Source organism: Rhinopithecus bieti, unplaced genomic scaffold (assembly GCF_001698545.2).
Source record: "Rhinopithecus bieti isolate Rb0 unplaced genomic scaffold, ASM169854v2 scaffold_11252, whole genome shotgun sequence".
NCBI classification, from domain to species: domain Eukaryota; kingdom Metazoa; phylum Chordata; class Mammalia; order Primates; family Cercopithecidae; genus Rhinopithecus; species Rhinopithecus bieti.
This window is the reverse complement of record NW_016806895.1, coordinates 2,341,047-2,364,233: the sequence shown is the minus strand read 5'-3', so window position 1 is coordinate 2,364,233 and position 23,187 is coordinate 2,341,047. Positions and strand designations below refer to the sequence as shown.

Below are 23,187 nucleotides of genomic sequence, written 5' to 3'. Positions count from 1 at the left end.
AAAAAAAAAAAAAAAAAAAAAAAAAGCTAAAATACAAGCAATGCTGGTGAAGATGTGGAGAAACTCAGTCACTCATATATTGCTGGTGGGAATATATGATGGTACATCCTCTCTGGAAAACAGTTTGTAGTTACTTTATAAATTAAAGATGAGCTTATAACCCAGCAATTTCATTCTTGGATCTATATCTAGAAGAGATGAAATTTATTTCTACACAGAAACTTGTACATGGATGTTCATAGCAGCTTTACTCCTTATAACCAAAAGCTGGAAACTACCCACATATCCTTCATTAGGTGAATGTGGTACATTCGAACCACAGACTACTACTCAGTGATGAAAAGGAAGTAACTGTGTTGATACAACTTGGATGAACTTTAAGGAAATTTTGTTGACTGAAAAAAGCCAATCTCAAAAGAATACATGCTGCGTAATTCCATTTATGTAATCCTCATTAATGATATAATTCTCAAGATAAGTACAGATTATTGATTGCCAGGAGTTAGGGATGAGAGTAGAAGACAATTGCATGAGGGAGTCTTATGATGGTACCGATAAATATCTTAATTGCAGTGATTGTTACATGAAGCTATGCATGATGTACATATACAAGCTATACAAGTGAGTTTCCATAGCATAGTGGTTATCACATTCACCTAATACAAATGAATGCGTGTGTAACTGGTAAAATATGAATAAAGTCTGTGGATTGTACCAGTGTAATTTTCCTGTTTGCGATACTGTACTATGGCTATGCAAGATGATGATAACATTGGAAGAGGCTAGGGTAAAGGATGCATAGGACATTCTTGTACATTTCTTGTGTCTTGCTCTGAATCTATAATTATTTCAAAAGGAGAAGAAAAAACCAGCAACAGGTAATAATGTTCTCCTTTTAAAACTGTCCACAGGCTAAAGCCCCCTCTGACTACCTCTTCTAGTCCTGGTCCTTCATGTTTTCTCCTGGGGGTAGTGAGTATTATGAGTTTATAACATATGCTTCCAGAACTTTTCTTGGTTTTATATGCTTATACATGTACCTGTAGAAAAATATATGGCATTATTTCCATATGCTTGTATGTTTTTCACACAAATAATATGCTGCTATATAATCATTCTACAACTGGACTTTTGCAGCTCATTGGTATGTGTTGAGAATTTATCCATATACTTGTGCGTTCTGCATAACGATTTTCAGTCAGTAATGGACCCACGTATATGACAGAAGTCCCATAAGATTATAATGGAGCTGAAAACTTCCTGTCGCCTGGTGATGTAGCTGTCATAACATTGTAGCACAACACATTATTCATGTGTTTGTGGTGATGCTGATGTAAACAAACATACTGTGCTGCCAGTCATATAAAAGTGCAGTACATACAATTTGATGTACAGTACATAACACTTGATGATAAACAGCTATGTTACTGGTTTACCTATTTACTATACTGTGTTTCTTACAGTTATTTTAGTGTATATTCCTACTTATTTAAAAAAGTTAACTCTAAAGTAGCCTCAGGCAGGTCCTTCAGGAGGTATTCCAGAAGGAAGTATTATCATAAGAGATGACAGCTCCATGTGTATTATCAACCCTGAAGACATTAGTAGGACAGATGTGAAGGTAGAAGATAGCGATATTGATGATCCTGACCCTGTGTAGTTCTAGGCTAATTGTGTGTGTGTGTGTGTGTGTGTGTGTCTTAGTTTTTAACAAAAAAAAAGTTTAAAAAGTAAAAAAAAAAAAAAAGGAAAAGCTTATAGAATAAGGATATAAAGAAGGAAAATGTTTTTGTACAGCTGTACAATGTGCCTGTTTTAAGCTAAGTATTATAACAAGAGTCAAAAAGTTAAAACAGTAAAAAAAGTATTATAAAGTAGAAAAGTTATAGTAAACTAATGGCCGGGCGTGGTGGCTCACTCCCGTAATCCCAGCACTTTGGGAGGCTGAGGCAGGGATCACTTGAGGTCGAGAGTTTGAGACCAGCCTGGCCAACATGGTGAAACCCTGTCTCTACTAAAAATACAAAGATTAGCTGGGCATGGTGACATTGCCTGTAATCCCAGCTACTAAGGAGGCTGAAGCAGAAGAATCACTTGAACTCGGGAGGCAGAGGTTGCAGTGAGCTGAAATCACACCACTGTACTCCAGTCCGGGTGACAGAGTGAGACTTTGTCTCAAAAAAAAAAAAAAAAAGTTATAGTAAACTAAGGTTAATTATTGCAGAAAGAAAAATATTTTAAAATAAATGTAGTGTAGCCTAAGTGTATAATATTCATATAGTCTGTGGTGGTAGTGTACAGTAATGTCCTAGGCCTTCACATTCACTCATCACTCACTCACAGACTCACCCAGAGCAACTTCCAGTCCTGTAAGCTCTATTCATGGTGGAAACCCTATACAGGTGTAGCATTTTTTAAAATCTTTTATACTGTATTTTTACTATGCCTTTTAAATGTTTAGATATGTTTAGATACACAAATACTTACCCATTGTGTTACAGTTGCCTATGGCATTCGGTGTTCTGTATAATAACATATATTAACATGATGTACAGGTTTGTAGCCTAGGTTATATCACATAGCTGGGGTGTGTAGTAGGCTATACCATCTAGGTTTGTGTAAATACTCTCTATAATGTTTATACAACAAAATTGCCCAACAACACATTTCGTAGAACATATTCCTGTTATTAAGCTGATGCATGACTGTATTAACATATCCAGATTTATCTTCTTTTGGCAGTTAAGAATTTGAGTCAATCCTTTGACTCTCTGTTGCGTCAGCTCAGGTTTCTCTTCCAGGAAGTCTTTTGTGACTACTGCCACTCCTGTCTCCCCAGTAGAGGGCAGTTATTCTGCCTCTGTCCTCTCATGGCACATCTTCTCCTTATTACAGCAGTTCGTGGAAACTGTAACATCTTTGAATCCATGAGCCTGGCACAGTGCCTAAGATAGTCAGCAGGCATTCAATAAATATTTAAATGAATGTATGCATGAATAAATGAATTACTGAATTGTAGGGAAGGGTGTAAGGTGAATGACTTAGATGAATCCCTCTGGCCCTCATGCATTGCAGTCTGATGCTGTTCTTTTTAATGGGTGGAATAATCCATCTCCACAGCGTATTTTGTGAAATCTTGTTGAACCAAGAAGCAGAAAAAACTTGCTTCTCCTATTTTGGCTGCTTGATTGTGTGGTCAGGGCCAAGTCATATAATTACTCAGGACCTTGGTCTCCTCCAGTGTAACATAGGTTGATGTTACCCACACTATTTTATAGGTTTATTTTAAGGATTAGATGATATGATATACATGAAAACATTTTGGAAATTAAATTTAATGAAGAACTTGTTGCTTCTTCAGGGGTATCTATCTTGATATAATCCCTTCAGTGAATTCTTTGTCGTTTGAACTTTCTATTTTGTGATTCCAGGTTTGACCTTACGTCTTATGTGTTGGGAGTCACATATTTTAGATAGGGACTTCTTAGTATACTCTCAATAATAATCTTGGCTTCTTTTACCCATGAATTTGCCCATATATAGAAGACTTTCCAAGAACACTGCTAATGTTTCTGGATTATGCATAAAATACTTGTTTGTTTTTAATCTGTTTTCTATTCTGATCACTTAACTTTGCCATTTATTTATGGATACTTTGGAAGTGGGATGGTGGATCGGTAGAAAGAAATAAAACAGTGTAGTTTCAGACCTGACTTGGTGACTATGTCCAATGCTAACCAAGGGAAGCTTGTTTAGTATCTAGAAACCTACCAAAGGAGGGATATTATTTGCCCTCATTGAGAAGGTGGTAAGGGACACTAAGATTTTCAGAATCCTTTGAAAATTTTCGTTTGATTTAATTAATATTTAATTAGTATTATATGGATTTAAAATAACGACTGAATTTCAAGTTTAGCATTTGTACCAGAATCCTATGGGTCAGTTTATTATGTGAAGTTTCCATTAAGAGGCTCTCTAAATTCCCTATTCTCATACTTTTCTCAAAGCTTTCTTCCATGGACCCTTTTTAAAAGAGGGAGTATATGTGAGAAGACATTTCCTTCCGATTATAGAAGAAGTTTATATTCATTGTAGAAAAACTTGGAAAATAAAATGAAAGCTATAAGGAAAATAAAAATGACCCAAGTTCTATAGTCTAGTTAATATATCTTCTTATTAATATCTGTATATCCATCAACATGTACAGTATATCACTACCTATTTTTGAACGTAATTGTGTAGGACATATATTTAATACCTGCTGAATTCACTGGTCACTTTCTGAAACATGAATCTACTTTCTTTTAACTTGTAATTGACTTCCTTTTAAAGCTTAATTATTAATTTTCTTTTTGAACTTCTTTTCTGCAAATATCAGAAACTTGATTTTGTTTTGTTTTTTTAATGTTATTTTATTCTTTGAGACAGTGTCTTATTCTGTTACCCAGGCTGCAGTGCAGTGGCTCAGTTGATCCTCCCACCTCAGTCTCCTGAGTAACTGGGACTACAGGCATGTGCCAGCATGCTCGGCTAATTTTTGTATGGTTTTTTTGTAGAGACAGGGTTTCACTTTGTTGCCCAGGCTGGCCTCGAACCCCTGAGCTCAAGCAGTTAGCTTGCTTGGGCCTCCAAAAGTGTTGGGATTACAGGCATGAGCCACCATGCCCAGCCAGGAACTTGCTTTAAAGTCTAAGATATAATTAATATACTTGTTTACCTGTTAAATTATCTTGTTGGATCCTTACATGATTAGCACATGGATGAATTTAACTCACTTAAAGGATGTATGGTGGCATCATGGCTTCATGTGAGATGTAGAGACCTGGATGGTCATTGACAAATCACTGTGGACCACAGATCTGCACCTATGCACCTATGTAGGAGGACTTACCTCAGATGCTCTCCAAGCCTCCTGCTATTTATCTGATTTTATGCTGCTCTGCTGCTTGCCTCTCAAGATCAGGTTTCATGGGTAGACAAATGTCAAGAGCCATGTGAACTCAATGGAGCCTGTTTTTACTTTGTGTGTGTGTGTGTGTGTGTGTGTGTGTGTGTGTGTGTTTTGAGACAGAATCTCACTCTGTCACCAGGCTGGAGTGCCATGGTGCAATCTCTACTCACTGCAACCTCCACCTCCCGGGTTCAACCGATTCTTCTGCCTCAGCCTCCTAAGTAGCTGATACTACAGGTGTGCACCACCACGCCCAGCTAATTTTTTAAATTTTTACTAGAAACTGGATTTCACCATGTTGGCCAGGATGATCTCTATCTCTTAACCTCATGATCTGCGCGCCTCGGCCTCCCAAAGTGCTGGGATTACAGGCATGAGCCACTGCACCAGGCCTGTTAGTTTCGTTTTAAAAATGTTTTAAGTCAGTGTTTTTCAAACTGCTGCTTATGATCTATTAGATTGTTCATTCAACAGCTGATTATCAAATGCCTATTGTCTGGCAGTGTTTAAGCATGAGATACACAAAGAAAAGATATAAAAGCTAATCATCTAGTGGGAAAAGACAAACAGGAAACAAAATAAATATGTAAAAATACATGGTATATAAGATGGTGATTGATGCAGTAGAGGAAAATGAAGTGGGCCAGGGAGGAAGCATTGGAGAAGTTGTATTTCTGCATAAGGTGTCAGGAAAGGCCTAACTGAGGATACTTGAATAAAGAGCTAGTTAATGAACCATGCTCAGACCTAGGGAGGAACATTCTAGGCTGCAGGGTCTGTAAGTACTATAGCTCTGCAGCAGAAGCATGCCTGGCATGTTCTAGGAGCAGTTAAGAGACACCATGTGGTTGAAGTTGAATAAGGTCCTAGGAGGTGGGGTCAGAGACATAAAGGATGAGGGTAGGGGGTATTGTCTAGGGCCTTGCTGGCATTGTAAGGAATTTGGTTTTTACTCTAGGTTGAAATGGGGAGCCGCTGGAGGGTTTTCAGCAAAGGAATGATAGGATTAGATTCATGGTTCAGCATCTCCTCTGCCTGCTTTGTTAAGGATAAACTGAAGCATGGGCCAAAATGAAAGCAGAGACAAACTAGGAAGCTTTTTCAATAATCCAGTGGGTGGCCAGGCATGGTGGCTCATGCCTGAAATCCCAGCACTTTGGGAGGCTGAGGTGGGCAGATCACTTGAGGTCAGTAGAGTTCAAGACCAGCTTGGTCAACATGGCAAAATGCTGTCTTTACTAAAAATACAAAAATTAGCTAGGCATGGTGGTGCCGCCTGTAATCCCAGCTACTCGGGAGGCTGAGGCAGGAGAGTCGCTTGAACCCGGGAGACAGAACTTGCAGTGAGCCAAGATTGCACCATTGCACTCCAGCCTGGGCGACAAAGTGAGACCCTGTCTCAAAAAATAATAATGATAATAATCCAGTGGGTGATGAAATCAATTTAGATGGTCACAAGTACTTCTTCAATAAAAAGTACACAATGGAGGCCAGGCGTGGTGGCTCACACCTGTAATCCCAGCACTTTGGGAGACCGAGGCAGGCGGATCACGAGGTCAGGAGATCGAGACCATCCTGACTAACACGGTGAAACCCCCGCTCTAATAAAAATACAAAAAAATTAGCCGGGCCTGGTGGTGGGCACCTGTAGTCCCAGTTACTCGGGAGGTTGAGGCAGGAGAATGGCGTGAACCCAGGAGGTGGAGCTTGCAGTGAGCCGAGATCACACCACTGCACTCCAGCCTGGGCGACAGAGCAAGACTCTGTCTCAAAAAAAAAAGAAAGTGCATTGCATATAGTAGCTGCTAAGTATTGTTTAATGAATTTATGCTAAATTAATGTGGGTATAGGAGAATGCAGTATAAAATGTACTTATTATGAAAGGTTACTATAAAAAATTTTTAAAGCTATTGTTCTGAGGCATTCATATTATTGCCAACTAGAGGTGATTTTGGTTTTTGGACATGTTCTCAATGAGTGGCTCCTGTATGAAACAAGCTGTTTTCCTGTAATTGTGTCTCATCAGTCAGCAGGTGGAGGAAAGGATTCTTTCCTTGACCTTTCTCTCTTCTCTTGTTTTCAATTGTTTTATAAGAGTTCTTTTTAGAAAGTACCAAATCATAATTTTTGTTTTCAGACCCTCTTCTGCTTAGGAATTTTTTCCACACTTTTCTTCTCTCCTCTTCAGCATTCCTGTAGCTTTGTGGCCTTGTCATCTAATACTCAGTGCACCCACCCCCAACTTCTTGTCTTGCCATCACAGACTGTCCGTTTACCTGCATATCTTCCCACTCCCTCCTTCTGCACTGTTACTGTTGCTGTAGCAACTGCCATCTCAGTGTCCCTCCTTCCCCTTGCTTTTCTCCTTCTTGCCAACCACTGTTCATTGAACTCTTCCCAGTTTTATGCACTGTGAGGTCAGGGCTGATGCTACGTAAGATGAAGATTAAATGGCTGTTTATGAAAATCGTTATTTCACCAGCTTTTGGGTAGAGAGGGGTTTTGAATAAACCAGGCCATCTGATAAATGACTAAAGGTTGAGTCCCTTATTTTGTGGAAAGTCATGATAATAAATCTGTTATTATACTGTTTCTTAATTCACTTTGAGATTTTGGTTGGTTCTGTGGGGCTTTTGGAACCTGTGGGCCAAAAAAGTTGAAGCGTTCTGGGCTCTAGAACGCTTCCTCTCTGGGCACGTTCCTGTTCTGGAAGATGATGGTTAGAAACACTGCAATGCCCGCCATCCTATGTGCTTCATGAAAGGGCTGGATACGCCATTTGATTATATAAAGATTTCTTTATAGAAATTTAGTCAAGCTTTTCTGCCAACTTCAGTCAAATTTCTGGAGATTCAAAAAGTATACTGAATTCATCTATATATCAAGACAGAGAAGCCTAGCAGTGAATCATGTTCTGGGGAAAATAAATGTGTTTATTCACAGATCGCAATGTGTCTTTCTTAGGCTGGTTGTCTGACAGTTCTGGGTCTCTCTAGAGAAGTTTCAGTCTTGGGACTGAGGAGTGCATTAGGAAAACAAAAGAGAAAGCCCAGGTTTTTCATCCCCCTTCCAACTGACATAAAATAAATGGTTAAGGGATTATTGGGACTCTAAACATACTTGAATGCGACCAGTGTGGACTGTGACTCCCTGAACTTGCTCACTTTTTACCTAGTTCTAGTATCTTCTAGGATTTATCATATTCTATGGGTTGTGTTATAGGAAATACAAAACATCCCATATTCCTTATAGGTCATCCTGTCTTAAATCAGAAACTGTGGTGGGGAGAGACTTTCTCCCATAGAAAGGACCTTGCTTTTCCCTTTCTGCTTGTGGTATGACACCAGCTCTGATGTCTGTGAGTTAGGACAGTAGTGCCTTGACTCCAAGCATTCCACCGGTCTTATAAAACTTTTACATGCGAACAATGAAGAAATTCATGCCAGTGGCCTTTGGAAAATCTTGTTGGCATCACCAGGTGTACCATATGGATTAATCATGGATTTATAGTAATCTAGGTCCACAGAGCCTGATCCTGGAAGCTTTTTCAATTCCCTGTGTTGTGCTAGAAGTGATACTCTCAATCACTTTCCCTGGAAACAGCCTTGGCCTGTTTCTCTTGTGCTCCAAGTCTTGCCTTGGTCAAGTACTTTTTTAAATGTTCTTTTTACCCCACCAGAGCAATAAAGAAGTCCAATTGAGTGGACTTAAAAAAAAAAAAACCCCACAGGAGAGGGCTTGTGAGGAACGTTTTCCTGATGTTCTGAGGTGTTCTTGCTTTTTGCCCTGGGTCTTTTGGATCACCTTGGATCACCTTCTACCCTGTTCTTGTTGTGTTTTATAGCAAATACTTGGATGAAGATAGGTTGGGATAGATGTATTTCATTAATTTTTCTTATAAAGATATTTTTATTTGAACTCATTGTTAACATGTTTTGCTAGTTCTTGCAGTATATTGCTCATCTCATTTGAATGTATTGGTAGCCACTTCTCTGAAGGAGTAGAGACAGTGGCGTTTTCATTATCAAGATAAGTGTCCAGAAAGCAAGTCAGGATTGAGGCATTCTTGTTTGTATAGAGGCATCCCTATTTCTTTAAGAGAAAATGAGAAATTAATTCTTCAGGGAATGTGTTGAGGACAGGAATAGAACTCCGATCTGAAAAGGAATTGGAGATCATTCTGCAAACAGACATGAGACCGTAAAAAGTGCCTTATGGTATGGTTAGCTTTTCATTGACTTTGATAATTTATCTTTTGTCCACCTTGTTTTCTCTCCACCCCCAACCCCACAAATTCCAAAATGGAATCATGTTTCTCACAGTGTGGTTTGAAAGTCACCTGTATTACAATTAACTGGTGTTGCTGGTAAAATTCAGATACCTGGGCCCACTTTCCAGATTGAATTAGAATATTGTTGGGGGGCAGGGGTTGGGAATCCTGAGAATCTACGTTTTTTAAAGTCCTTGATGATTTTTCATGCATCTCACACTTGAAGCCAGAATCTTTGACATCATCTTTGTATCTTGACTGTGAGGGCAAACTGCTTCCAAGCTCTGCCTTTGTAGCAAACCAGATCATCCTTATCATTCTCACCAGGAGTGGCCAGCTGCAGACCCCTGCTGATAAATTACAGCAGGTAATGTATGATAACATAATGATATTGTAACTTACTTTCTGGATCTCAGGTGTCATTCCATCCCTCTGGAAGGAATGGAATTTTGTGACAAAACATGAAGTTTTCAGTGTTGGTGGCTGCTGCTCTTTAAATAGCACCCCTGAACATTCTAGGAGCAAGATTCCTCTGTACTTTCTTTGTGTGAGAGGTTAGAGTTCCCTGCCCAGAAGCATAGGCAAGAGAAAAGTTAGTTACCATCCTGGAGCCCACAACCTAATTCCTGTAGTATAATCAGACTGCAGATGGTGGGTCAGGGAGCTTGGGTGGGGTTGGGATGGTCCATATGCCATCCTGGGCAGACTCCTCTACAGGCCTGACTAGACTGGGCAGAGGAAATTCCTGGTAACAGATGGAAAGTATGTTTGCCAGAGGCTCTAGCTTTCCTCTCAAGGATGCCTGTGCTGCTGCAAACCCCTGCTGCTATGGCTGGTGAGGCTGGCCAAGTCTCTTTCTGTTGACTCTTGTTTCCACCCCCTAGTCAGTCCTACAAATGCTGGTTTATTTGCACACTGCACGCTGATTTTGGATTGAAAGCCTCTCATTGTTTTTGAGTTCAGTGTTTAGATAACACCACATGCCTATCGCAGCCAGGGCACCCTGTAAAGGAAATGCCTGGTCTCTAACAGTCCTGTCATTCATTTTATGTATGCGAGTGAGTGTGGTCTGTGTTTCGGACCATTATAAGAGCATTTCTCTGCAGGGATTACTACTTGGGGCCTGCAGGGATACCAGGCCCCTCCTTGATGTCTGGAATTCTAGGGGTGGTTTTCTAAGTCTTCCCTCTTTCGTTTCATTCCAATCCTAAAAGGATTACAGGTTGTTTTGCCCAAGGCTCATTTCCACACATAGCTGCAGTACCAGAGCATTCCTTCCTTTGGTGAGAAGACTGCTTTGGGGGACACAGGACTGACTGGGGCTGGTGTTGGTACAGGATGTTTTTGTGACCAAGCTAGGTTGGCAGCTGCCTCTGTACTTTGGTTTCAGGGCTTCCCTTCCCATAGGATAGGATAGCTCTTTTCTTGTCCACTTAATTTTCCCCACCATTCTCTTGGCAAAAAAAGAAAATGTGTTATCTTCATTCAGTATTAACTTTCTTCTGGTAATATATAGCTCTTTTTTCATTTGGTACAATGCGATTAAAACTTCTTTAAAATGTTTCAAATAAATCTGTTAGGCTCTAATTTAGTTGTCTTGAGGCCCTTTTCAGGTCTGTGATTCTCTAGAATTTATAAACTTTTTTCTCTAAATCTACTGGGATCACTACCTATCCATGACAGTAATGTCTGCATGAGACAGAGTGAGTTCTAATGTGGCACTTGTTCTACAGTGTCCCCAACATATATACTTAACTTCACTTTCCTGCCAGTAATTCAGTGCTCCAAAAATTAACCCAAAATACAAAAGAAAACTTGGTTTTGACATGGACTATGAGCATTCATCCCTCTGTAATAAAATAGTGATCCTGACTGCCTGAAAGATCACACTTACCACTCCCCACAACCTTTAAAAGTTAGTACTGTATATACTTGTTAATAATCATGGCCATCCTGGTTAACTGTAATATTGAAAGTACGTTCAGAGTCATCAAAAGAAATTATTTAGAACCATACTGTGTGAAACTTTTTTAAAAATGTGAATCTTATGAAACTATGGAAGAATATTAGGTGAACCAGAACATAGTACTCTTTAGTGAAGCTAGATAAATGAAGTTCTATGTGTTAACCAAAGTATGTTTTAACGCTACATATCAATTTGTGGGGAATTGTAAGGAAAACAAGTCATTTTCCTTTTCTAATTGTTGCACTCCTTGCTCTGCATTTAAATTTAAGAATTGTCTTTAATACTTATTCTCTAATCATGCTATATAGAATATAAAATTCTCCGTGAACAGATTAAAATTCAAAATAAAGTAATAAGATGATTATGATTGAAAAATTATCCATTATAAACAATAAAGTTTCTATTGTTCATTTTTTTTAGACAGGGTCTTGTTCTCTCACCCAGGCTGGAGTGCAGTGGCGTGACCATGGCTCACTGCAGCTTCAACCCCCTAGGCTCAAGTGACACTCCCTCCTCAGCCTCCTGAGCAGCTGGGACTACAGGCACATGCCACCATGCCTGGCTAATTTTTTTATTTTTTTGTAGAGACAAAGTCTCATTATGTTGCCAGGGCTGGTCTCAAACTCTTGGGCTCAAGTGATCCTCCTGCCTCAGACTCCCAAAGTGCTGGGATTATAGGCATGAACCACTGCACCCAGCCTATTGTTTTTGCTGATGGTTCTTGTATCTCTAATATGAAGGATGAATATATTGCTTAAACACCGTCCATGACTACCCAGTTAGAGTGGATGCAACCCACTTCTCAGGGTCTTGACGAGTATGTTTTCAGTTGTGCAGTTAGCTTGGGTAAACAAAATCATTATTTTAATATGTCTCTTCTTTCAAGATGTTTTTGTTATCCTTTTCTTGTAAATTTACTGGTGATTCATCTTTTGGAGACTGAGAAAGAGAACTGACAATTGAAGTAAATTGTTTTAAAGTAACCAAGGAAGCGTTGCTACCCTCATTATTCTAGCCACTGCATAGAAATATCCTTTTGCTGAAATTCAGCTGTACAAGCTTGACAGGAGGTCCTAGGCAATGTGTTTTTCAGACTTTTGTCTGGTCTATCTCATGCCTGATTTCTGTGCCTTGTGCCTTCCAGTTCTCTCCTGCGCTATGGTGGAAACCTGTCCCTCCAAAGTGCCATGAGTGTACGATTCAACAGCAACGGGACCCAGCTCTTGGCCCTGAGGCGGCGCCTGCCCCCTGTGCTCTATGACATCCATTCCCGCCTGCCTGTGTTTCAGTTTGACAATCAGGGTTACTTCAATTCATGCACCATGAAAAGCTGCTGTTTTGCAGGAGATCGTGACCAGGTAAGTGCTGTCTGCCTCCTGCATCTCACACTCATGCTTTTCTCTCTGATTGTTCTTTCTATACTAGTCTTTATTTCTCATTAGCATTATGTCAGGTAGAAACAATTAAGGGGAAATAGTGAGTGCCTGGAGATGTTCTGACTTAATAATAGTGAGTTTCTTCATCAAGGCTGCTACTGGGTATATACAAGGCACACACCATAAACCAAGGCTGGCCACAATATGGTTCTGAGCCACCTAGCTCTGCCAAGTTTGTGAACAGATTTTAAGATTCTAAGAATGTGCCATTTCAGAAGAAAGGAGGGAATCCATGGAAAATTAGCCTGCTGGGGAGAGAGACATTAAAAAAAAGAAATCAATAAAACACAATGATGAATGAAACCCCCTAAGTACCATCCGAAAGACATGTATCTTGAATGGCCTCTTGGGATGGCATCTTTTTCTTGGATGAAATGGGGTAAGCAGCTTTGTTTGAGAGGGAGCCAGATGCTGACTCTTTTTCTTTTTACTGCCAGCATCACAACTGGAAATGGAGAGCCCAAGCTGTGAGTTTCCAGCCTTTTCTCAGTCTCACTAGGAATGGAGATGCTGATGTTGACTTAAAGCTGGCAGTTTAAGAATACACTTGGCATTCTTGCACATTTCTGTCTTGGCCATAGAAGTTCTGAATTGTCAGTGACCAGTTGGGCTGGTCTGGGTAACAAGCCAAGGAAAGACAAATGCGAAGAAGGACAAATCTAAGGAAAGGTTGATCAAATAAACAAACAGGATTTTTTATTCTCAAGCACAGCAAATCTTATTGCTACTTCACGTATAGATTGGGAAAAAGAAAAACCTTAGTCTCTTGCTAATGCTTAGTGTTCTTATCTTTGGGTCAATGAACTATGTCAAATTTTGAGTTAACAATTCTTATATGTTGTACCCCACCTCTTTAGAGCTATTTTGGCATAAAATAAATATAAAAGAGGCATAAAAGAAAATTTCTTTGAGGAACTGGCAAGACCTTGCTTTTTGAAGTAAAAGCTAGCATTTTTCTCCCTAGACAGGGGTTGCTGGAGACTTCCTAATGTCATAGTTTAAGGATTAGTAGATGGAGTAGGAACCGAATAAATGCCTGTTGAATTGTCTTGTGTGTAGATAGATGAGAATGTTCTTTTAAGTTTTCAGAACTAGAGATTTCCCCTCTTTATATAAATAGAGACCATATATCCAAATTAAGAATTTATACGCATGTTGGAGTCTTAGGGCCTACTTAGCTGAGATCCATACTGGAGACCGCTAGGTGGCCTCAGTGATGTCTCCTTGGGGAGGCCACAGTACCTGAATGACTTAATTTGTATGTGTCTGTATGGCACTGCAGGGAATTTGTTTCTTGGGTGGGAAGAAACAGTTTCTAGAGACGATCAGACTCACGATAGAACAGATATGCAGAATGGTTGATTTAGCTTTGTCTGGCTGTGGAAATGACAATCACATCTCTCCCTCTTTTTCTTTTTTCCTTCCTTCTTCTTTGCTTTTGTTGATTTTCCGTATTTTATCAACTTCTTATGCATGTAATTCTTGTTTTGTTTAATAATAGAGCATGCAGTGAAGATGAGATTCATAGTTTATTAGGCTTTATTTCCAGAAACCAGAGGCTGAGGGAAAGGTGATTTTCTTCAGGTTGTATTTAGCAGCCAAAGCCTGTCTTCATGGACCTTAGAAGAGCCAGAACAAAGACCTCTAGCCAACATGTAAGCACCTAGACCATGGTTTCCCATCTTTATCATTGTTAACATTTTGGCTAGATAGTTCTTTGTTGTGTGGGGCTGTCCTATGCATTATGAGATGGTTAGCAGTATCCCTAGCCTGTCTCTACTAGATGCCAGTAATATCATCCTAAGTTATCCTCCAGGCAACCAAAAATGTCTCCGGACATTGTCCCCTGGGGGGAAAATTGCCCCTGGTTGAGAACCTGTGATCTGGGTTATAATTACCCATTTTGCTCAGAGGCATTGGGGCAGGTATTGTCATAGGCAGAGCCACAGAAGGTATTTTGTGATAGTCCTAAGTATATACATCAAATATATCATTGTTTCTGCCTTTCAGTTTGTATATAATTATAAAAATATTGAATGGCTTTTGATTTTTCTCTATTTAGATTTGACTAATTTATTATTTGTGACTTATGTCCTGTGGGAAGAGTTTATGGGTATTTTATTCTCTCTGACAAACAAGACTTCTTTTGGCTGGGGTAAGTGGTTTTTCTTGAAAGAAGATGCAAAGTCATTGAATCTAACTTTGGATCAGTTAACAGAGTTAGTCTTAAAAGTCTGTTCATATTCCTGAAATAGTTAGAGGTATATAAAATACAGAGATTTATGCCTGGCTTTTTTGTTGACTCCTTAGGGACTAAGAAATATGGCTAATTCATCATTGTCTTGTCTCCAAATCCTGGCACACAGTGAGAACACAATAAAAATTTGTTGAAGTAAATCTTGAATACTTTTGTCAATGTGTGGTATTCAGCTTTGTGGGCCTAAGTCTTCTCTAACTGTAAATCAGGATTGATAAGTATGATTTTTCCTGTTCAACTTCCAGGGGCCTGGAAGGATGGATGAATTAAATAATTCATCCAATTAGGAAGATGAATTAAATAATGGATTTATAGTGAAACTAATCTGCTGAACTTACAGTTTTTTCAAGTGTTGAACAAGAGGTCAGTCTTACTGTCCCAGTCCTAGAATATGTCTCAAAGGTGATTTTTAGACTCTGACTTTCCACACTCAGGGATAAGGCAGCAGTTGTCACAGTTACAGTATGACCTGCAGGACTGACATGTATATTGTTTGATGAGTCTAGACAGAATCTTGTTTTCTGCTTTCAATTTCCAAAGCCTGCCTTTTCCTTATATTGGGTTTTATATTTGACCTCATTCCTGTATGCTCTGAGAACACCCACAGCCTGAGGCTCTGTGTTCTGGAACTCTTCATTTAGTCATAGGCTGGGTAACCATCCCAGACAGGAATCTGAGAATTTCCATAATAGGAATGACTGTGGATAAGAAAAGCAGTAAGAGATCCTATTTATCTGAGACAGTCATCTGGCTTTTAATTATGAGATTATTCAGTCCATACAGATGGACCCAGATATTGTTCAGAGTACGTGTACTTCTTTTTAAACTATCATTAGTCTCAAAATAAAATTGTTTCAAGAAATTAGACTTGTGAAATAAAGTGTGAAATATCTGGGCCTCCTTTGTGTCTCCCTAATGCTCACTGCCACCCCTGTAGATGAATTCTAATTATAGAGCTATTAGAGATCATTTTATATAAACCTTTTCTTTTACAGATGAGTAAACTGAGTCTCAGAGAGGTCACAAGTCACAACACATGCAAGTTTGTAGGCAAACCAGGGCTAGAACCCAGATTTTTGGGCTCTCAGTAGAGACCCCTTTTCACTGTACAAATGATCACAACTTATTGCGGACAGGAGCAAGACAGGCAGCAAAAAATAAGTGGATTGGGCTGGGAGTAAACATTAAAGAGTGGCGGGGACTATGGAGAGCCCACATCCCATCTAAATGGGTCAACTTCTATATAGCTTTAGCCCATTGTTGCCAGGGTCTCTGATTTTTTTCAAGAGAAGACAGAAATAAGGATTTTTATGTGAGGTCTCTTGGTTTTAAAATATTACAACAAATTCATACTTTATTGTATAGATGAAACAAATCTGTAATACCTATTCTGCTGTAGATCCACCAGTGTGAAACCTTTGTGCTTCATTCAGCAAGATGTTTTTTCTCATGTTTAGTGCCATGGACTGTCACTAACTCACCGAGACAAGTTCCTTTTTCCTGCTTCCTACCGAGGGCTTCCTAACTTCATGTCTTTTTTCTCGCTCCATCTTTTAAATTATGAGAGCATATATTTACTGAGCATTTACTGTGTGCCTGATGCTCTGATAGATACATTCACATAACATTGCCAGATGGTACCCTCTTTGAGATTTGCACTCAAAGCCCTGTATACAATCTGTCTTCCCCCCTTTTGGCTATAAATACATAGTTTGTTTCTTTCTAGTGTATTATAATTATTCAAGTTTGATAACTTCTAGCATCAGATCAGGTGACCATAGTGACATCAGGTTGGCTGGGTATCAACAGAAGCAATTAGCCTTAACTAAAGGCTTACATTATTTTATTTTATTTTATTTTTTTAAAGCAAGCCTACCTTCTAGTCTTGCAATATAGTGGGGAATCTTGCAGTAAAACAACATTCCTTTCCTTGGAGGCTGCCTGAGCCCAAAGGTTCTTCTTGCTTTCACTTCCTACTTGGATTTTTGTTTTGTTTTCTCCTGGAAGCCTGACTGGGTACATTCTGTCTTCTAAGCTTCACACACTTCTCTACATACTCAGTGAGCCAGTCTCTTAATAGGGTTAAAAAAGAATGCCAGTGTTCTACCTGCTGGCTTTTCTGGCATGCACGTATAAGACAGCACTTGGCTCCTGTTCCTTCTCTTTCACAATTCCTTAAATGGCTCTTGTCCTAGATTGTGAGTCCAGTAGAATGGCTGAGGCTTCTGGTAAGCAAGTCTTTCAGGCTAGCAGGCTTGTTTGCCTGGAAATGGACAGTTTGATCATTTAAAATATTTCTTGCTTTAGTCTCATATGATGCCTGGTCTAATAGTCCCTACATCTTGCTGAAAGTAGGATGTACACGAAAGGAGAAAGTATAGTAAGATTTTCTTGAAACGACTGAGCACTGGAGTACCTGAGCACTAGGATCTCTTATACTGGTCTTTTGAACTTGATGGATGGCAAGGCCCCAAAAATCGTGATCATGAAATCATCTTGTCCCATCCCCTGGAGGAAAGAGCTGACTTGTACCCTATGAGTCCAACAAAACGGCCTTGGATAAATGGCCTCCCTCAGACATTACATCACCACTCAACCTCTCTGTGTTGATATTATATGGGTATAGCCGAGGTGTGGAATGCACCAGTAAGTACTCTGTAGGCCAGAGAGGCCCTCTAAAGTTATAGCTTTGCCTTTTTTTTTGGTTTTTTTTAATAACTCCATGCACCCCTGATTAAGCCCATTTTTGGGCCTGGCATGCCATATGTTCTCCTTTATCTGAGATAAAGATATACTTTTAATGAGGGAAATTCAACCCTTGGTTTCTATCCTTTGATTTGTTGTGATTTTAGGCTACTCTTTTTTTTTTCCATCTCCTTGCTGTTTATATCTTACATATTTTTAGCTCTTTACCTTGTAAAGCATGTTCACATCCACTGTTACATTTTTTGTTGTTGTTGTTTGTTTGTTTTTAGACGGAATCTTGCTCTGTCACCCAGGCTGGAGTGCAGTGGCTCCATCTAGGCTCACCGCAACCTCCACTTCCCAGGTTCAAGCAATTCTCGTGCCTCAGCCTCCGGAGTAAATGGAATTACAGGCACGCGCCACCATGCCTGGCTAATTTTTTGTGTTTTTAGTAGAGACAGGGTTTCGCCATGTTGGCCAGGCTGGTCTCGAACTCCTGACCTCAAGTGATCCACCCGCCTCAGCCTCCCAAAGTGCTGGGACTACAGGCATGAACCACAACACCCGGCCCACTATTATATTTGAATGCTCCCAGCAACCTTTGGGTGCAATTGGACAGGTTTTATCCTCACATGAAACTGAGGCCAACAGTAGTGTGAAACGGCAAATCGAATTGTTAGCAAAACCAGGACTAGACTCAGTTTCTTGTTTTTGACTGTACCCTCTTGCTCATAGGCATGCTGCCCGCTGTGTTATAGAGATCAAGCAATGATATGATCTGGTGAGGAAGAACTGAACACAGAATGTGGCAGAAGAATTCCTTGTATGTCTTGTTTAGAGAGTGAATGTTTTAGGAAACTTTTTTTGAGGAAGAGGGCAGACTTTCTGTTTTGTAAAGAGAAGGTAGAGGGAATATAACTTTTTTTTTAAAGGTACAAAAATAATTAAAACAGTAACATACATTTGTGTGTATGAGGGAGGGATATTTAAAATTAAAATATTATATTGTCACAAGAAAGACCAGATATTCCTTACTCTGCCGTTGGGCAACCATGAAAATTAAAGCCTGTTTTATATACCAAAAATAAAAGAGAAACTTGATAGAAGTAACAGTGCTCAGTGCTTGCAACCAAAGTCAATTTATACTCTTGTTAAGTAAGTCCAAATTCTAAAGGCTACAAAAATCCTATTAAATCAAGGGGGAAAAAGAATCATTTTAGGACAAAGTTATTCAAGATGAAAGAAAGGCATGTCTTCAGTGAGAGAACTGCCTACTGTTGGATACTTTCCTGCTAATGTGTTTAAAGATTTTGGACTTCTCAACTTTCTTGGTTTTCTGGTAGCCAAATCCACCACTGCCTACTCGCTTTTTCTGCTCGCCTTCATTGCTGTTGACATTCAGATCAGCAAAGGGAGGCATCTTGAAACCAAATGATAGAGTAACTTGAGGCAAATTGAAGTTATTAACATTGAAGATCTGTTTCAGAGAATGGGAATCGTAGGCTTGTATGTATGATTTATATGTTTCCTGGGCTGACTTATGAAGAAAGTAGTTCTTTTCAAGCCAAGACTGAATGTCAGAAATTTTAGACCAGGAAAAGTCAAATTCACTTGACGGAACCTTGGATTGTTTCAAGTAGTGAAGAGAACCCAATTCTTCTGGTTGCAGAATGAGCAAGGCATGCCGTCTCCCATTTAGGCCTCTGGCTGTTCTGCCCACATGGTGAATATTATTCCTTAGGGTCATCCGGAGGGTCATACTGAACAATCCAGTCGACTTCAGTAATGTCCAGTCCTCTTGCTGCCACATCTGTACACAATAGTGTTCCCGAATCTGCATTGCAGAACTGGAAGAATGTGGTTGTATGCTTATTTTGCTTTTGCTTTCCATGAATGGCCAAGATGGGCAAATCATTGTAGTTCAGCAACTCATAGTGGTATTTCATGGACATACAAGATGAAAAGAAGGCCATCAGCTTATTTTTTTTTTTTTTTTTGGTTCTTCTTAAGGAATGTAAAGAGCAGAAGGAATCTCTTTTCAGAAGGACAAACAACATATCCCTGCTCAAGACCATCCACTGTTGCATTAGCTGTATTATCAACACCAACATACAATGGCTCCTTTTTCAGAGAAATCCTTGCCAGGCATTCAACTTTTTGAGTTTGGGTGGCAGAAAAGAGCATCGTCTGTCTACGTGTTGGCAAAAGTTTAATAATTTGCTTTAATTCCTCTTCAAACTCAACATCCAAGATACGATCAGTTTCATCGATGACCAGACACTTCAGATTTTTATACTTAAACCCTGGGATATTCTGCATATGGTCCAGCAGATGGCCTGGTGTGACCACAATGATGTTGATCCCATTAGCAAGTTTCTATGCTTCAGTAGGTCTGTTACTGCTACCCATTATCAACCCATAGGTATGCACATGGTAAGTCATTAGCTCCTTAAGAACACCAAAAGTTTGCATGACTAGTTCTCTAGTAGGTGAGAGAATAAGGACCTCCGTTCCATTCCTGGGCATGAACTTAAATTTAACAATGAGTTCAGCTGCAGGGATGAGAAAAGCCGGGGGTTTACCACTGACAGTTTTTGTAGCTGCAAGAAGATCCATGCCTTCCAGAAGTGGTCTGATACTTTTATGCTGAATTTCGTCATGTTTGTAAAACCCATTTCTTTTATTGCCTTCAGAGTATTTTCATTGACAAGATTACATAGAGAAGCAAATGAAGTGTCCTCAAAAGCTCCTGTCAGTCCCAGGGGCAGACTGGGCACCTCACTGTCATCTTCATCATTATCTGGCTTCTCCACATTATTTTCTGTTTCTTTAGGAGTCTTGGCACTTTCTTCTTCAGATTCCTCTTTGTTTTCAGTTTTTGCTTTTTTTGTATCAGGTCCAGCATCATTCACCATTTTTCTCTTTTTCTTTTTTGATTCTGAGTTAGGAGACTGCATTGTTGCTTCTCCATTGGTTAATACAGTGGATTTCAGGGGAGGTGTTTTAACTTTTATATTTTCCACTGCTTCTTGAGACACGTCTCCATTTTGAGTATCTGATAAGCCCACGTTCATAGAATGTTTTGATTTTTTAACCTTTCCACCTCCCATTGTTTCTTCAGACACATCTCTATTTTGAGTTTCTGACAGGGTCAGATTTGAGGCCCCCTGAAACTTTAGGTTCCGCTGCCGCAATTTGAATTTCTGCTTCTCGATCTTCTTTCGTAGGAGTTTCATCGGCAGGTGAGATATGCTGTCCAAGTAGTGTCTAGACCATGGTGCTACACAGTACAGCTACTCAGTTCCAGAATACAACTTTATTAAATCAGCCATTTGTAACTCCTTTTGAATCCTGTACCTTTTGAAACTCTAAAACTATAAACAGTCATCTCAGAAAAATGTACACATCTACATTGTTTTCCATATAATAATAAAGTGTTTATGGAACTCTTGAAACCTAGAGGCTCAGGTATTATCAATCCTGGGTTAAGATTTTATCTTTGGGTTATGTTGTCTTTTAGTCCGTTTACTGATGCAACTTTAGAACTTAGAAGCTTAAAAGGTTTTGGAGTATATGAGGCCTGCTAGGTATGGTCTGATTTATAATCGTTCAGGAACACAAGGTGACCTGGATTCTTCTTAGGAACAAGTGGAATTGATGTGATCTGGTGACAGGACATGGCAGTTCTTTAATGCATGGCTCCTGGTAAGAGTCTGGGCCCCACTAGGAAATCCTTGGTAAATGTTAATGAAGAGGAACAGAGTATAACCTGTCTCATCCTCCTTAGAGATTTTACTTTTGGTAGAAGAGCTTTGCCTCTTTTTGAGGTATCTTCAAGCTTTGGAGAAAAAAGAAAATAATGTTACTTCCTCAGAATGCTGGGACACCTTTTCTTGAATGAAGAGTATAAAAACTCATATATGGACTGAAGTGAGTGCTACCATCTCCTCACTCCCCAGTGCTCACATACAAAAACTGAAACCCATGGAAGGGGCCAATGGTTAATGGCCCCTCATCTTGCTCAGGTTTCCAAAATGGTTGGCCAAATAAAGATTCATGTTTCTGGCCACTTTGTTATAACCACCTGTTGGTAATTTACAGCATTTTTTTCCTTTTCTGCTGATTATTTGACTGTTATTGGCTGCCTTTATGGAATATTCCTTTATTAATAGAATTTTTTCTATGCAGAACCCATAAAGGTTGGTTATTTTAATAAACTGAAAGATTTCAGAAGCCTAATGGAGCTGAAATGGCAAATGGCTCAAAGAAGCAAGAAGAATGTAACTTCACATGCAAAAATAGTGTTAATCTTATGGGTATGCATATTTGTATGCTTTTATTGGGAGGCAATGAAATTTCTCTTACCACAAATAAAATAAATCTATGGCTTTGCCCGTTTCCAAAGAAAATTTGCTCTGATTGCTTTGTATTTGTGGCAAGCACTGGTTATAAATGGTATGATCAAAGGTATATTATATGCCAGTTAGCAAACCTTTTTCTGGAAATAGTCATCTAGAGAGCATATCACAGAGTTTTCAATCACATTGTTTTTCCCCTTCTGACAGAAGGTCAGGGGAAAATAAGAACTATGTTTGATTTAAATTTAAATAGCAGTCTCTGTGATGTTACTGATCTAGGCTAGCAAGCCATCTGGTTTTTCTGTCCTAGTCAATACAGCTAATTAGACAGGCATGCCATTTACTGAAGAATAATTAATCAATTACTATGGAAGGAGCCTTTGGAGAGAACTGGGTAAATTGATCAGTACTCAATGAATAGTAACTGATTGATATGTTTCCTTCGTCATCAACAGATGTTGGAGAAGATCAAATCCTGTGTAAGCATGCACCACAAACACACACATACACACAAATACACACACACACACATTTTCTATAAAGGTCAATGGATTGACAGAGGACATTTGGGTCAGTGAGACAGTGACAGATACCAATCAGTAATATTTTTCAATGTTGTTCTTGGTGGTGGTCATGATGGTGGTTCCTTCCTGAAATCTATTGAGAGGGAATTGTTGATCTGTTCCTATGCTTGAGCAAGTTAGTATCTCCATACTGACAGTGGATTGGATGAAACCCCACCATGCACTGGCCTCAGGTTAACCCTACTTAAAATGTCTAGATCAGTAAACATTCAGATCAGTAAATAGCTTGCCCCCTTGGACCACAGAAGGAATGAAAAGTGAGGTGAATCAGAATGTGGCCAACTTTCAACCTTTGTGGCCAGCTGGGAAGGATTAGGGATAATGTGTGTCCACACAACAACTCACGTTCATTTTAGCATTGATATTTCCCGCCTTACCCACAAAACCAAACAAAAATTAAATATATCTTCCACTCTGATCTAATTGTAGTCTATGGATCTCCTACCTCCCCCTCAACTCAGAGTGTTTTGGGAAATGGAGACTTTATTGCCTAGATAGTGAAGTATCTAAAACATTCTTTATTCCTCTTGGAGCCCCGCCCTGTTCTTCTCAATAGAATAGAAGATAAAAGGCTCTGTGAAGTGAGTTTCGTTTTTTTGTTTTTTCTTTTCTCTTATATTCTTTTAAATCTTATTATTTATTTTTTCCTCTTACATTTTTTATTGCCTTTTTTTTTTTTT

The 23,187-nt window shown here is 39.4% G+C and overlaps 1 protein-coding gene and 1 pseudogene across 8 annotated transcripts in view; one reads left to right on the top strand and one right to left on the bottom strand.

Annotated features, from left to right (window-relative positions):
- DCAF5 (DDB1 and CUL4 associated factor 5) overlaps positions 1-23,187 on the top strand; it is a 121,997-nt gene that overhangs the window by 57,460 nt on the left and 41,350 nt on the right. For 6 of the 7 annotated variants that reach the window (XM_017878620.1, XM_017878622.1, XM_017878619.1 and 3 more), the window contains exon 6: positions 12,332-12,545. In XM_017878620.1, the coding sequence (XP_017734109.1) occupies positions 12,332-12,545 (214 nt within the window). Of the gene's footprint in view, positions 1-12,331; positions 12,546-13,060; positions 15,021-23,187 lie in introns of those variants that run through there. The other variant, XM_017878624.1, reaches the window with a different exon arrangement.
- On the bottom strand, positions 18,821-20,994 carry LOC108533735 (ATP-dependent RNA helicase DDX18 pseudogene; annotated as a pseudogene). Its single transcript, XR_001886811.1, has one exon. The product of XR_001886811.1 is annotated as an ATP-dependent RNA helicase DDX18 pseudogene (transcript).